Source organism: Caretta caretta, chromosome 17, assembly GCF_965140235.1.
Source record: "Caretta caretta isolate rCarCar2 chromosome 17, rCarCar1.hap1, whole genome shotgun sequence".
Lineage (NCBI taxonomy): Eukaryota > Metazoa > Chordata > Testudines > Cheloniidae > Caretta > Caretta caretta.
The window spans coordinates 23,716,733-23,730,204 of NC_134222.1; the positions used below are offsets into that span (position 1 = coordinate 23,716,733).

Sequence of the window (13,472 nt, forward strand, 5' to 3'; positions counted from 1 at the left end):
AGATTGAAGTCCCATACTGGAGTAGGATGTTGGACTAGTGGATAGAAGTTTCCAATCCTTTCAGGAATCTCACTGTGGCTGGCAAAGACCGAATAATCCTCTCTTGGGGGGTGGAAAGCTATGATTGCTGCCAGGTGGACACTTATGCAGCTCATCGATAGTCCCGAGATTTTTAGAGTTAGAAGGTAGTCCAGTATATCCAGAAGCAATGAGGTCATCAGTGAAGCATGCCTGAGGTCACAACATCTGGCCAACCTGGTCCATTTCTCAGAGTACATGCAGTGAGCAGTTTGTTTCCTGCTATATGTTAGTATTCTTTTTACGTCATCTGAGCAGGTTGCTTCTAGTCCTGTTAGCCATCGACCAACCATGCACAGAGACGTTGCACTGCGAGATTGGGGGGAAGGATCTGCCTGCCTTCCTGGGACAGAAGATGAGGAGCAATGTGGAGAATGATCAGAGAGCAAAACGGCCAGCTGTATCAGATAAGGAAACCACGTTTGCCTGGGCCAGGTCGGAACTATTAGGAGGACTCTGGCTTTGTCTTTCTTTACTTTGAGCATAGTTTTGGCTATTAGGGGAGTCGGTGGGAATGCACACAGGAGAGTTGATGACCACTGAAGGTGCAAAGTATCCCGCAGGGCCTGGAGAGTCAGTCTGTACCACAAGCAGAAGTGGGTACATTTCTTGTTTAACTCTGTGGCAAAGGAGTCTACCGGAGGGGTGTCCCTGTTGACAGATTTCAGAGTAGCAGCCGTGTTAGTCTGCATTTGCAAAAAGAAAAGGAGGACTTGTAGAACCTTAGAGACTAACAAATTTATTTGAGCATAAGCTTTCATGAGCTACAGCTCACTTCATCGGATGCATGGGGAAATAGTTTTACTTTGTGTAATGACCCATCCACCCCCAGTCTCTATTCAAGCCTAAGTTAATTGTATCCAGTTTGCAAATTAATTCCAATTCAGCAGTCTCTCGTTGGACTCTGTTTTCGAAGTTTTTGTGTTGAAGTAGTGCCACTTTTAGGTCGGTAATTGAGTGACCAGAGAGACTGAAGTGTTCTCCAACTGGTTTTTGAATGTTATAATTCTTGACGTCTGATTTGTGTCCATTTATTCTTTTATGTAGAGACTGTCCAGTTTGGCCAATGTACATGGCAGAGGGGCATTGCTGGCACATGATGGCATATATCACATTGGTAGATGTGCAGGTGAACGAGCCTCTGATGGTGTGGCTGATGTGATTAGGCACTATGATGGTGTCCCCTGAATAGATATGTGGGCACAGTTGGCAACAGGCTTTGTTGCAAGGATAGGTTTCTGGGTTAGTGGTTCTGTTGTGTGGTGTGTGGTTGTTGGTGAGTATTTGCTTCAGGTTGGGGGGCTGTCTGTAAGCAAGGACTGGCCTGTCTCCCAAGATCTGTGAGAGTGATGGGTCGTCCTTCAGGATAGGTTGTAGACCCTTGATGATGCGTTGGAGAGGTTTTAGTTGGGGGCTGAAGGTGACGGCTAGTGGCGTTCTGTTATTTTCTTTGTTGGGCCTGTCCTGTAGTAGGTGACTTCTGGCTTCTCTTCGGGCTCTGTTAATCTGTTTCTTCACTTCAGCAGGTGGGTATTGTAGTTGTAAGAATGCTTGATAGAGATCTTGTAGGCGTTTGTCTCTGTCTGAGGGGTTGGAGCAAATGCGGTTGTATCACACAGCTTGGCTGTAGACAATGGATCGTGTGGTGTGGTCTGGATGAAAGCTGGAGGCATGTAGATAGAAATAGCCGTCAGTAGGTTTCCAGTATAGGGCGGTGTCTATGTGAACATCGCTTATTAGCACCATAGTGTCCCAGAAGTTGATCTCTTGTGTGGACTGGACCAGGCTGAGGTTGATGGTGGGATGGAAATTGTTGAAATCATGGTGGAATTCCTCAAGGGCTTCTTTTCCATGGGTCCAGATGATGAAGATGTCATCAATGTAGCGCAAGTAGAGTAGGGGCATTAGGGGACTAGAGCTGAGGAAGCGTTGTTCTAAGTCAGCCATAAAAGTGTTGGCATACTGTGGGGCCATGCGGGTACCCATAGCAGTGCCGCTGATTTGAAGGTCTACATTGTCCCCAAATGTGAAATAGTTATGGGTGGGGACAAAGTCACAAAGTTCAGCCACCAGGTTTGCCGTGACATTATCGGGAATACTTGTTCCTGATGGCTGGTAGTCCATCTTTGTGTGGAATGTTGGTGTAGAGGGTTCTACATCCATATTGGCCAGGGATGGTGTTTTCAGGAAGATCACCGATGGATTGTAGTTTCCTCAGGAAGTCAGTGGTGTCTCGAAGATAGCTGGGAGTGCTGGTAGCATAGGGCCTGAGGAGGGAGTCTACATAGCCAGACAATCCTGCTGTCAGGGTGCCTATGCCTGAGATGATGGGGTGTCCAGGATTTCCAGGTTTATGGAACTTGGGTAGCAGATAGAATACCCCAGGTCAGGGTTCCAGGGGTGTGTCTGTGCGGATTTGTCCTTGTGCTTTTTCAGGGAGTTTCTTGAGCAAATGCTGTAGTTTCTTTTGGTAACCCTCAGTGGGATCAGAGGGTAATGGCTTGAAGAAAGTGGTGTTAGAGAGCTGCCTAGCAGCCTCTTGTTCATATTCCGACCTATTCATTATGAGAACACATGGTGTAATTTACTGGGGTCTGTTTCCCACTCGTGGTCTTCCAAGATGTGCCTGCTGAATGCATCTGCGGTCACATTCTGAACCCTTGGGAGACAGGCTGCTGTGATTGCAATCTGATTGCATATGCACCAATTCCAAAACTTGACAGACTTGGCGCAGAAGGAGGGGAATCTTGCCCCTCCTTTGCGACTGCTGAAAAACATGCATGATGTATTGTCCATCATGATCTTTATGTGTTTGCTGTGGGCAGTGGTAGGAAATGAAGACAGGCATATCTGACCAATCTGAGTTTCAGGAGGTTGATTTGCAGCATCAGCTGTTATGACATCCACTTGCCCTGGGTCACGTGAGTGTCTAGATGCATTCCCCATCATAACAGAGAGGTGTCCATCATTATGACGACTGTTGGGGAAGAATGTGCAAACGGAACTCCTGTACACACATTGTGATGGTCTTTCCACCAGCTGAGGGATTGTTTTACATAGGTAGGTATGGAAAGAAGCATATTTAAACGGAGTCTGTTTGGTGAATAAAACAGTTCTGAACCACCCTTGAAGGCAGCGCATTATGTTCTGTGACGAAAGTGGTGGCTGCCATGTGCCCCAGTAATTGAAGATAGCTCCTGACTGTGGTTTGGGGGCTGAGCTGAACTGTGTTGGCTATGTTGGAAATGGCCACAAACCTGTGTGGAGGAAGGCAGGCTCTCGCTGTTACCAAACAGAGATGTGCCCCTATGAACTTGAAGCTTTGCACAGGGGTCAAACTGGATTTTGGATGTTCAACTGCAGTCCCAACTCAGAGAAGAGATCTGTGGCCTTGGAGGCCTTGGAAGACGTCAGTTCGAGGGAGTGGCCTTTCAGTAGCCAATCGTCCAGGTAAGAAAATACTAAGATACCTTTCCTGCAGAGCTTCGCTGGTACTACTGACATGACTTTCGAGAAGAACCTCGGGGCAGATGACAGGCCAAAGGGGAGCACTCAGTATTGAAGGTGATACTGGCCGATAGTGAAACACTGGAATCATTTGTGGGATGGGTGGAGAGCGATATGGAAATATGCATCTTGAAGGTCAAGGACTGAGAACCAATCCCCTTGCTCTAATGACAGAATTACCATTGTAAGTGTCACCATTTTGAATTTTTGTGTCTTCACACAGGTGTTCAGTAGTCTCAAACCTAGGATGGGTCTCCAACTTCCACTCTTTCTTGGTATCAGGAAGTACCTATAATAAAACCCCTTCCTTCTGTGCTGCATGGGGACTGGTTCTATAGCTCCCAAGTGTAAGAGAGTGTCTCCTTCTTGAAGAAGCAAGCTCTTGTGAGAGGGACAGGGAAGGGGGGTTTATTGATGGAAGTGTAGTAAAGTGGATAGTGTATCCTGTGAAGATGATCACTAAAACCCACTTGTCCGTAGTGATCAACTCCCAAGTCCACCTGAAGTGCTGAAGGCGGTCACTGAAGGGAGGAAGGCTGGTGAATCGGTGCAGCTGAAGAGGATGAGGATGGTAATTCAAGCCCTCTACCAACCCATCAGAATTGCTGCTTGGAGGTGGATAGTTGCAAGGCAGGAGGTTGAGAAGTGGATTGTTTCCTCCTCTGGAATCTCTGCCTCTTCTGGTGCAGTTCATACGACCTCTGGGAGGTAATGAATTGGGCAAGGTGGGATCACTGGGTCTTCTGGGACTTGTTGAGCTTTCTCTTGTAGGTGAGTGTGGAAATACCAAGAGACCATACGGTAGCTCTAGAGTCCCTTAATATTTGCAGAGACTTGTCTGTGCTATCTGCGAACAACTTAGACCCATCAAAAGAGAGGTCCTTTACTGTATTCTGGACCTCTTTTGGGAATCCAAGGAGTTGGAGCCAGGAAACCCCTCACATAACTATCACTGTAGCAATCAAACAGGAAGCAGTATCAGCGGCATCAAGGGAGGTTTGTAGAGCTGTTCTGGCAAGTAGTTGGCCCTCCACAATAATTGCCTGGAACTGCTCTTTGGGCTCTTTCAGTAGGTGATCCACAAAATAGTTCATCTTGGTACAATTCAAGGATCGTACTTTGCTATTAACACCTGAAAACTGGTGTTTCTAAATTAGAAGGAGGCCGAAGAATAAGATTAAGGGGCACATGACTTATGAGGAGAGGCTGAGGGAACTGGTCTTATTTAATCTAAAGAAGAGAAGAGCGAGGGGGGATTTGATAGAAGCCTTCAACTACCTGAAAGGGAGTTCCAAAGAGGATGGAGCTCGGCTGTTCTCAGTGGTGGCAGATGACAGAAGGAGAAATAGTCTCAAGTTGCAGTGTGGGAGGTTTAAGTTGGATATTAGGAAAAACTTTTTCACTAGGAGGGTGTTGAAGCCCGGGAATGGGTTACCTAGGGAGGTGGTGAAATTTCCATCCTTAAAAACCTCTGAGGCCTGGCTTGACAAAGCCTTGGCTGGGATGATTTAGTTGGTGTTGGTCCTACTTTGACCAGGGGGTTGGACTAGATGACTTCCATTTGAAGCCAGGAGAACTGGGCATAACCTCCCCATAAAGAATACTACTAACTAACTATGGATATAAACTGGCCTTCGGGAAGTTTAGACTTGAAATTAGACGAAGGTTTCTAACCATCAGAGGAGTGAAGTTCTGGAATAGTCTTCCAAGGGAAGCAGTGGGGGCAAAAGACCTATCTGGCTTCAAGATTAAACTCGATAAGCTTATGGAGGAGATGGTATGATGGGATAACATGATTTTGGCAATTAATTGATCTTTAAAGATTCATGGTAAATAGGCCCAACGGCCTATGATGGGATGTTAGATGGGGTGGGATCTGAGTTACTACAGAAAATTCTTTCCTGGGTATCTGGCTGGTGAATCTTGCCCACATGATCAGGGTTCAGCTGATCGCCATATTTGAGGCAGGAAGGAATTTTCCTCCATGGCAGACTGGAAGAGGCCCTGGGGGTTTTTCGCCTTCCTCTGTAGCTTGGGGCACGGGTCACTTGCTGGAGGATTCTCTGCACCTTGAAGTCTTTAAACCACGATTTGAGGACTTCAATAGCTCAGACAGAGGTGAGAGGTTTATTGCAGGAGTGGGTGGGTGAGATTCTGTGGCCTGCATTGTGCAGGAGGTCAGACTAGATGATCATAATGGTCCCTCCTCACTTTAATATCTGTGAGTCTATGAGTCTATGAACTAGTACCTATCTAAATGCAACACGAGAGAAAATAAAAGAAATAAAATTCTCAAAAAAATAAAAAGATGATAAGCTACACTACTACTACTATTTACTAACTATTGAAACTCACATTAACACTCTGACTAACTATTAAAAAGAAAAGAGGATAAAGTTGAGGAAATCTCTCTGAGGCAACTGCCAGAGCTCCGTCTCAGGCCAAGGCGGTCGAGAAGGAACTGAAAGCATTTCTCCTGCGTAGTGTGACATAACAACAGCACGGGACACGAGACTGCCTAACACACATGCACGGGCCAAACGGACAATGTTATGAGAAATCTCCAATTGCAGGCACAGGGAGCGCTAGCTCACCGAGAGTGGAGCACCCGTCAGGACACTACTCAAAGAAGAATTAATTACTAGCTCAAGATCTTGGCCTGATGGGACAGACACTGAACTGAACTTTCATTAGCAGCCAGAGAAAGAATAAAGATAGGCAATAACCTCCACAGTGGAGTCATCTTCTAAATCTAATTTTACTACTGAGCGCAAGCTTCCAGCAGGGAAGTGAGGACAAACCTCTGTTCAGAATTAAGGCTATGCTGAAAAGCAATACACACGTATTATAATTTGGGAATACACAGTTAAGGCACCCAAACAGCATTATAAGATGGATGGATTCACCAAGGGTAAGTCATGCCTGACTAATCTAATTGCCTTCCATGACAAGATAACTGGTTCTGTGGATGAAGGGAAAGCAGTGGACGTGTTGTTCCTTGACTTTAGCAAAGCTTTTGACACGGTCTCCCACAGTATTCTTGCCAGCAAGTTAAAGAAGTATGGGCTGGATGAATGGACTATAAGATGGATAGAAAGCTGGCTAGATTGTCGGGCTCAACGGGTAGTGATCAATGGCTCCATCTCTAGTTGGCAGCCGGTGTCAAGTGGAGTGCCCCAGGGGTCGGTCCTAGGGCCGATTTTGTTCAATATCTTCATAAATGATGTGGAGGATGGTGTGGATTGCACCCTCAGCAAGTTTGCAGATGACACTAAACTAGGAGGAGAGGTAGATATGCTGGAGAGTAGAGATAGGATACAGAGAGACCTAGACAAATTGGAGGATTGGGCCAAAAGAAATCTGATGAGGTTCAACAAGGACAAGGGTAGAGTCCTGCACTTAGGACGGAAGAATCCCATGCACCGCTACAGACTAGGGACCGAATGGCTAGGCAGCAGTTCTGCAGAAAAGGACCTAGGGGTTTCAGTGGACGAGAAGCTGGATATGAGTCAACAGTGTGCCCTTGTTGCCAAGAAGGCCAATGGCATTTTGGGATGTATAAGTAGGGGCATTGCCAGCAGATCGAAGGACGTGATCGTTCCCCTCTATTCGACACTGGTGAGGCCTCATCTGGAGTATTGTGTCCAGTTATGGGCCCCACACTACAAGAAGGATGTGGAAAAATTGGAAAGAGTCCAGTGGAGGGCAACAAAAATGATTAGGGGACTGGAACACATGACTTATGAGGAGAGGCTGAGGGAACTGGGGATGTTCAGTCTACGGAAGAGAAGAATGAGGGGGGATTTGATAACTGCTTTCAACTACCTGAAAGGGGGTTCCAAAGAGGATGGCTCTAGACTGTTCTCAGTGGTAGCAGATGACAGAACAAGGAGTAATGGTCTCAAGTTGCAGTGGGGGAGATTTAGGTTGCGTATTAGGAAAAACTTTTTCACTAGGAGGGTGGTGAAACACTGGAATGCATTACCTAGGGAGGTGGTGGAATCTCCTTCCTTAGAAGTTTTTAAGGTCAGGCTTGACAAAGCCCTGGCTGGGATGATTTAATTGGGGATCGGTCCTGCTTTGAGCAGGGGGTTGGACTAGATGACCTCCTGAGGTCCCTTCCAACCCTGATATTCTATGATTCTAACATAATTATAGTTATTGTCTGGTGTCACTGCAGTGACACTATCTTTAACTATAACTATCTTTATAGCATTTTAATGGTTGTGGCCCTGGATTAGATTAAAATGGTTTTTTAAAACAGAATTTTTTTCTCTCTCTTTTTCCTTCCTATTGTCACTAGATTGCAGTGCAGCTCCTTGTCTGCCAGGTGGAGACATGGGGGACTTCAATCACCCTGATATCTGCTGGGAGAGCAATACAGCAGTGCAGAGATAATCCAAGAAGTTTTTGGAGAGTGTTGGGAACAACTTCCTGCTGCAGGTGCTGGAGGAACCAACTAGGGGCTGTGCTCCTCTTGACCAGCTGCTCACAAACAGGGAAGAATTGGTGGGGGAAGTAGAAATGGGTGGCAACCTGGGCAGCAGTGACCATGAGATGATTGAGTTCAGGATCCTCACACAAGGAAGAAAGGAGAACAGCAGAATACGGACCCTAGACTTCAGAAAAGCAGACTTTGACTCCCTCGGGGAACTGATGGGCAGGATCCCCTGGGAAGCTAAAATGAGGGGGAAAGGAGTCCAGGAGAGATGACTGTATTTTCAAGAAGCCTTATTGAGGGCGCAGGAACAAACCATCCTGATGTGCAGAAAGAATAGCAAATAGGGCAGGCAACCAGCTTGGTTTAACAGAGAAATCTCAGGTGAGCTTAAACAAAAAAAGGAAGTTTACAAGAAGTTGAAACTGGGACAGCTGACTTGGGAGGAGTATAAAAATATTGCTCGGGCATGCAGGAGTGAAATCAGGAAGGCCAAAGCACAATTGGAGTTGCAGCTAGCAAGGATGTTAAGAGTAACAAGAAGGGTTTCTACAGGTATGTTAGCAACTAGAAGAAGGTCAGGGAAAGTGTGGGATCCTTACTGAATGGGGGAGGCAACCTAGTGACAGAGGATGTGGAAAAAGCTAATGTACTCAATGCTTTTTCTGCCTTGGTCTTCACAGACAAAGTCAGCTCCCAGACTGCTGCACGGGGCAGCACAGTTTGGGGAGGAGGTGAGCAGCCCTCAGTGGTGAAAGAAGTGGTTCGGAACTATTTAGAAAAGCTGGACATGCACAAGTCCGTGGGGCCAGATGCACTGCATCCTAGGGTGCTGAGGGAGTTGGCTGTTGTGATTTCAGAGCCATTGGTCATTATCTTTGAAAACTCATGGCAATCGGGGGAGGTACCAGATGACTGGAAAAAGGCAAATATAGTGCCCATCTTTAAAAGGAAGTAGGAGAAACCAGGGAATATAGACTGGTCAGCCTCACCTCAGTCCCCGGAAAAATCATGGAGCAGATCCTCAAGGAATCCTTTTTGAAGCAAGTAGAGAAGGGGAAGGTGATTAGGAACAGTCAACATGGATTCACCAAGGACAAGTCATGCCTGACCAACCTGATTGCCTTCTATGATGAGATAACTGGCTCTGTGGATATGGGGAAAGTGGTGGGCATGATATACCTTGATTTTAGCAAAGCTTTTGATATGGTCTCCCACAGTATTCTTGCCAGCAAGTTAAAGAAGTATGGATTAGATGAATGGACTATAAGGTGGACAGAAAGCTGGCTAGATAGTCGGGTCATTGGGTAATGATCAACGGTTTGATGTCTAGTTGGGGGCAGCCGGTATCAAACGGAGTGCCCCAGGGTTTGGTCCTGGGGCCGGTTTTGTTCAACATCTTCATTAATGATCTGGATGGCGGGATAGATTGCACCCTCAGCAAGTTCACGGATGACACTAACATGCGGGGAGGGGCAGATATGCTGGAGGGTAGGAATCGGGTCCAGAGTGACCTAAACAAATTGGAGAATTGGGCCAAAGGAAATCTGATGAGGTTCAACAAGGACAAGTGCAGAGTCCTCCACTTAGGACGGAAGAATCCCATGCACTGCTATAGCCTGAGGACGGACTGCCTATGTGGCAGTTCTGCAGAAAAGGACCTAGGGGTTACAGTGGATGAGAAGCTGGATATGAGTCAGCAGTGTGCCGTTGTTGACAAGAAGGCTAACCACATATTGGGCTGCATTAGTAGGAGCATTGCCAGTAGATTAAGGGATGTGGTTATTCCCATCTATTCAGCACCGGTGAGGCCACATCTGGGGTACTGCATCCAGTTTTGGGCCCCCCACTACAGAAAGGATGTGGACAAATTGGAGAGAGTCCAGCGGAGGGCAACGAAAATGATTAGGGGGCTGGGACACATGACTTATGAGGAGAGGCTGAGGGAACACGGCTTCTTTTCTAGGGAGAAGAAGAGTGAGGGGGGATTTGATAGAAGCCTTGAACTACCTGAAGGGGGGTTCCAAAGAGGATGAAGCTCAGCTGTTCTCAGTGATGCCAGATGACAGAACAAGGAGCAATGGTCTCAAGTTGCAGTGGGGGAGGTCTAGGTTGGAAATTAGGAAACACTATTTCACTAGGAGGGTGGTGAAGCACTGGAATGGGTTCCCTTGGGAAGTGGTGGAATCTCCATCCTTAGAGGTTTTTAAGGCCCAGCTTGACAAAGCCCTGGCTGGGATGATTTAATTGGTGTTGATCCTGCTTTGAGCAAGAGGTTGGACTGGGTGGCCTCCTAGGGTCTCTTCCAACTCTAGTCTTCTACGATTCTATGACAGAGGATCACCAACTGCTGGAGCCTCTTCTGACAGGCATAACCAACATCTTAGGCAAAGAATGAATTTCCCCTTTTTCCTTCAAACATGCAATAGTCTACCCAAACTGAAGAAAGGCACCTTGGAGGTAATGGACCTAGCTAACTATTGCAAATATTAAACCTTTCTTCCCTGAACAAGCTTGTTAAGGAGCTAGCTAAATGCCAGCTTGAAACTCCTCTAGCAGAAGCCATATCCTAGACATGCCACAATCCAGATTCAGGTCAGCACGTGGTCAGGAAACAGGCAGTGGCACTGGTGGTCAGTCTCTTGTGTCAGTGGAAGACTGATGTCCATTCTCAAATCTCTGGACTCTGCAGCATTCAACACAGTCAGCCACAAGATATTGCTGTCCCGTCTAAGCAAGATGGCAGTGGCTAATGAAAGAACTGGAACAGTCTGACCACTTTCTGGAGGAACACACCCAAAGGGTCACTGTGTGAACCTGCACCTGCACCTTCACCCCCAGGCCTCTTACATTTGGAGCTCCACAATGATCTATTTAACGTCAAAATGCAGCAGCCTGCTGAACTGGTGAGACATCACAAGGTCAAATGACAACAAGGTGTAGCTGAGACACAGCTCTAGCTATTTACTCTTTACAACAGACAGCAGTGCCATTGGCATCAAGCTAACCTGGATGCCCTGGAACAGAGATGAGAAAGGGTTAGTTAAAGCTACTGGTTGGCAGAGGAGACCTTGCACAATCTCCACCAGTCAAAGACACATACCCATACCTGCTCAGCTGACTTCACAGGTTCTTATAGACTCCTCACTGACACCAAGCTCTCACAGAGCCGAGGTCACAAGAAATGCATTCTGCCATTTCTGACTGTGTTCCATCACTGGAGAGGAAGAGCTGCCCTCGACAGCACATACCTTCATTACCCGCCAACCACACTGTAAGAAAGCAGCTTACTTGGGCTTGGAAGGTTCAGCACTGAGAAAATTACAACTGATGGAGAATGCAGCAGCTCACTCCCTAGGCATCAAACCTGGCCCCCACTCACGGCACTGGATTCCCCTAAAGCATGATATCAAGTTGAAACTGTTGGTCCTTTGTCATCATGCCTCTAAATAGTTTGGGCCCAGGTTATCTAAGAGATCACCTCATGCTTCTCTCCACTGGCATAATGGAGTTGGCTACCACAACGATAAAGCTTGTTTGTACAGGGGGCAGAGCAATGGGAAGGACTGGCACTGGCGTTCATTCCTGCTGGATCAAAGAACTACCCTCACCACTTTCCGTTCCAAGAGCTAAACCGCATCTTTGCCATGTCTCCTGTAATAACAGCATAGACCACATAACATAAAAACCAACCAACCAAAAACCCATATGCAGAAAGTCATGGAGAAGGCTGCAGACATGACAGTTATGTTGCTTAATGCATCACTGGAAGATATACAGGCACCACAGTGATGGTCATTGTCTGAAAACCTGAACTGAGTAAACAGTCTTAGGGCAGATTTTCCAAGACGATCAGTATGCCAGGCTTCAAGCTCTTGAAAATTCTAGCCCTAATGGCTACTCGCCTGAGTGACAGATAAGTGTGCGCCGCACTGTAGTGAGATAGGTCTACCACTTGCAGTGTTTGCTAGGGAACATTCTGACCCAGGAACATCAGCCCACAGAGAAACAAAGCTCTTGGAGACCAAATTTGCAAACACCTGGCTTTTTTTTTTTTTTTTTCAAATTTGCAAACTCCTGGCTGATTTTGCCTTTCCATCTTACCTCTAGTAGCTGCACTGCTCCTTCATGATCCCTTTTTGCCTCTGCCTGGGCCTGAAGTCAAACAGGAGACAAGGAGTTACTGACCAAACACCCCTCAGAAAGCTCACTTCTGCTGTCAGCATCTCAATAGGCAGCAAGATAGATTTAAAAGAACAGAACAACAGGACCAGAGACATCCCTGCTCTGTGGACAAAGAGCCTTTGCAGATTAGAATTGTCATGCATGAGAACAGCCCCTTGTAGTGCCCAGGTATCAGAGTTCACTTCCCTGGATTAGTTTATCTGGTAAACTCACACATACCTCCTCCCTGCACAGTCCCACCAAGGAGACAATGCAGGAGTTCCATCTCTTTCCATGGTGGGATTCAGAGAGTTAAAGTGTCCATTTTCTCACTGTCTTGCACTCACTGCATACCTGCTGCAACCATCTGACTTCCTCTTGTTTCGCCTGCAGTGCTAGCTGGGCTTCCTCGTGTTCAGCCTCCAGCTGCTGCCTTCGCTCAGCCACATCTCTCATATGCTGGAGAAGAAGTCACACACAATTTAGGGGAGGCATTGTTGAAGCATTGCCTCTCGGAGCTCTACTGAGGGCCTCATCCTCCATGCTTTCCTGATGGCAATTAACAGACCAAGTGTTTTTCACGGACTAATTAAAAAACGGGGAGGTTACATTCAGGGGTGGGGTTCCAGCACATATTGGGCAGATCCTTGGCCTCCCAAAGCTCTCCAAGCCACTCCAGCAATATAAACGGGGTTCATAGTGGCTTCAGACAGCTTTACACCACCAGCTTCCCCCTCAGACGCAGAGTGCATGGAGAGGAGTGGTATGCCAGGTATGCCAACAGGGCAGGGCCAACACACACAGCACTCTGGCCAGTCCTCAGCCGGCAAAGCAGTCCCTGTGGAACCACAGCAGCCAGCATAATTTAGAGTCACTCTCAACAGACAAGGCACTTGTCAAAAACCAGATATCTGAAATGAGAATCTTCTTGTAGAAGCCAGAGGAGCCCAGTTTGAGAAACTCCCTAAGTAGGAAAAGCCACTAACAGCGAAACTATACATAGGTGACCCAAACAACTGCAGGAAATTATACTGCAGGAAAGCAATCACATACTGCAGGAAATCAACCACATCCCTCCAACCTGGCTGGCTTCCACTGTATCACAGCCCAGGTGGGCTCCCAGCCTGACAGACTACTGTCTGTGGTGATCAAGGAGCAACAGGGAATCATGGTGCATCGTAAATCTCCAACTGCAACAGGAAATTATAGCAATCGCTTCACTCCCATATTACCCACAGCCAAGGAGACACATTCCTAGGTCTCTCTTCTTGCTGCTTATGGCAGA

General features: G+C 47.0%; 1 protein-coding gene across 20 annotated transcripts in view; it reads right to left on the reverse strand.

The window, feature by feature from the left end:
* TSPOAP1 (TSPO associated protein 1) overlaps nt 1-13,472 on the reverse strand; it is a 242,914-nt gene that overhangs the window by 150,509 nt on the left and 78,933 nt on the right. For all 20 annotated transcript variants that reach the window (XR_007353149.2, XR_012665321.1, XR_007353148.2 and 17 more), the window contains 2 exons: nt 12,542-12,646; nt 12,128-12,178 (listed from right to left, as the gene is read on the reverse strand). Coding sequence is in view for 17 of the 20 variants with exons in the window: in XM_075120718.1 (XP_074976819.1) it covers nt 12,128-12,178; nt 12,542-12,646 (156 nt within the window). In the remaining 3 variants the exon portion in view is untranslated. The remainder of the gene's footprint in view (nt 1-12,127; nt 12,179-12,541; nt 12,647-13,472) is intronic.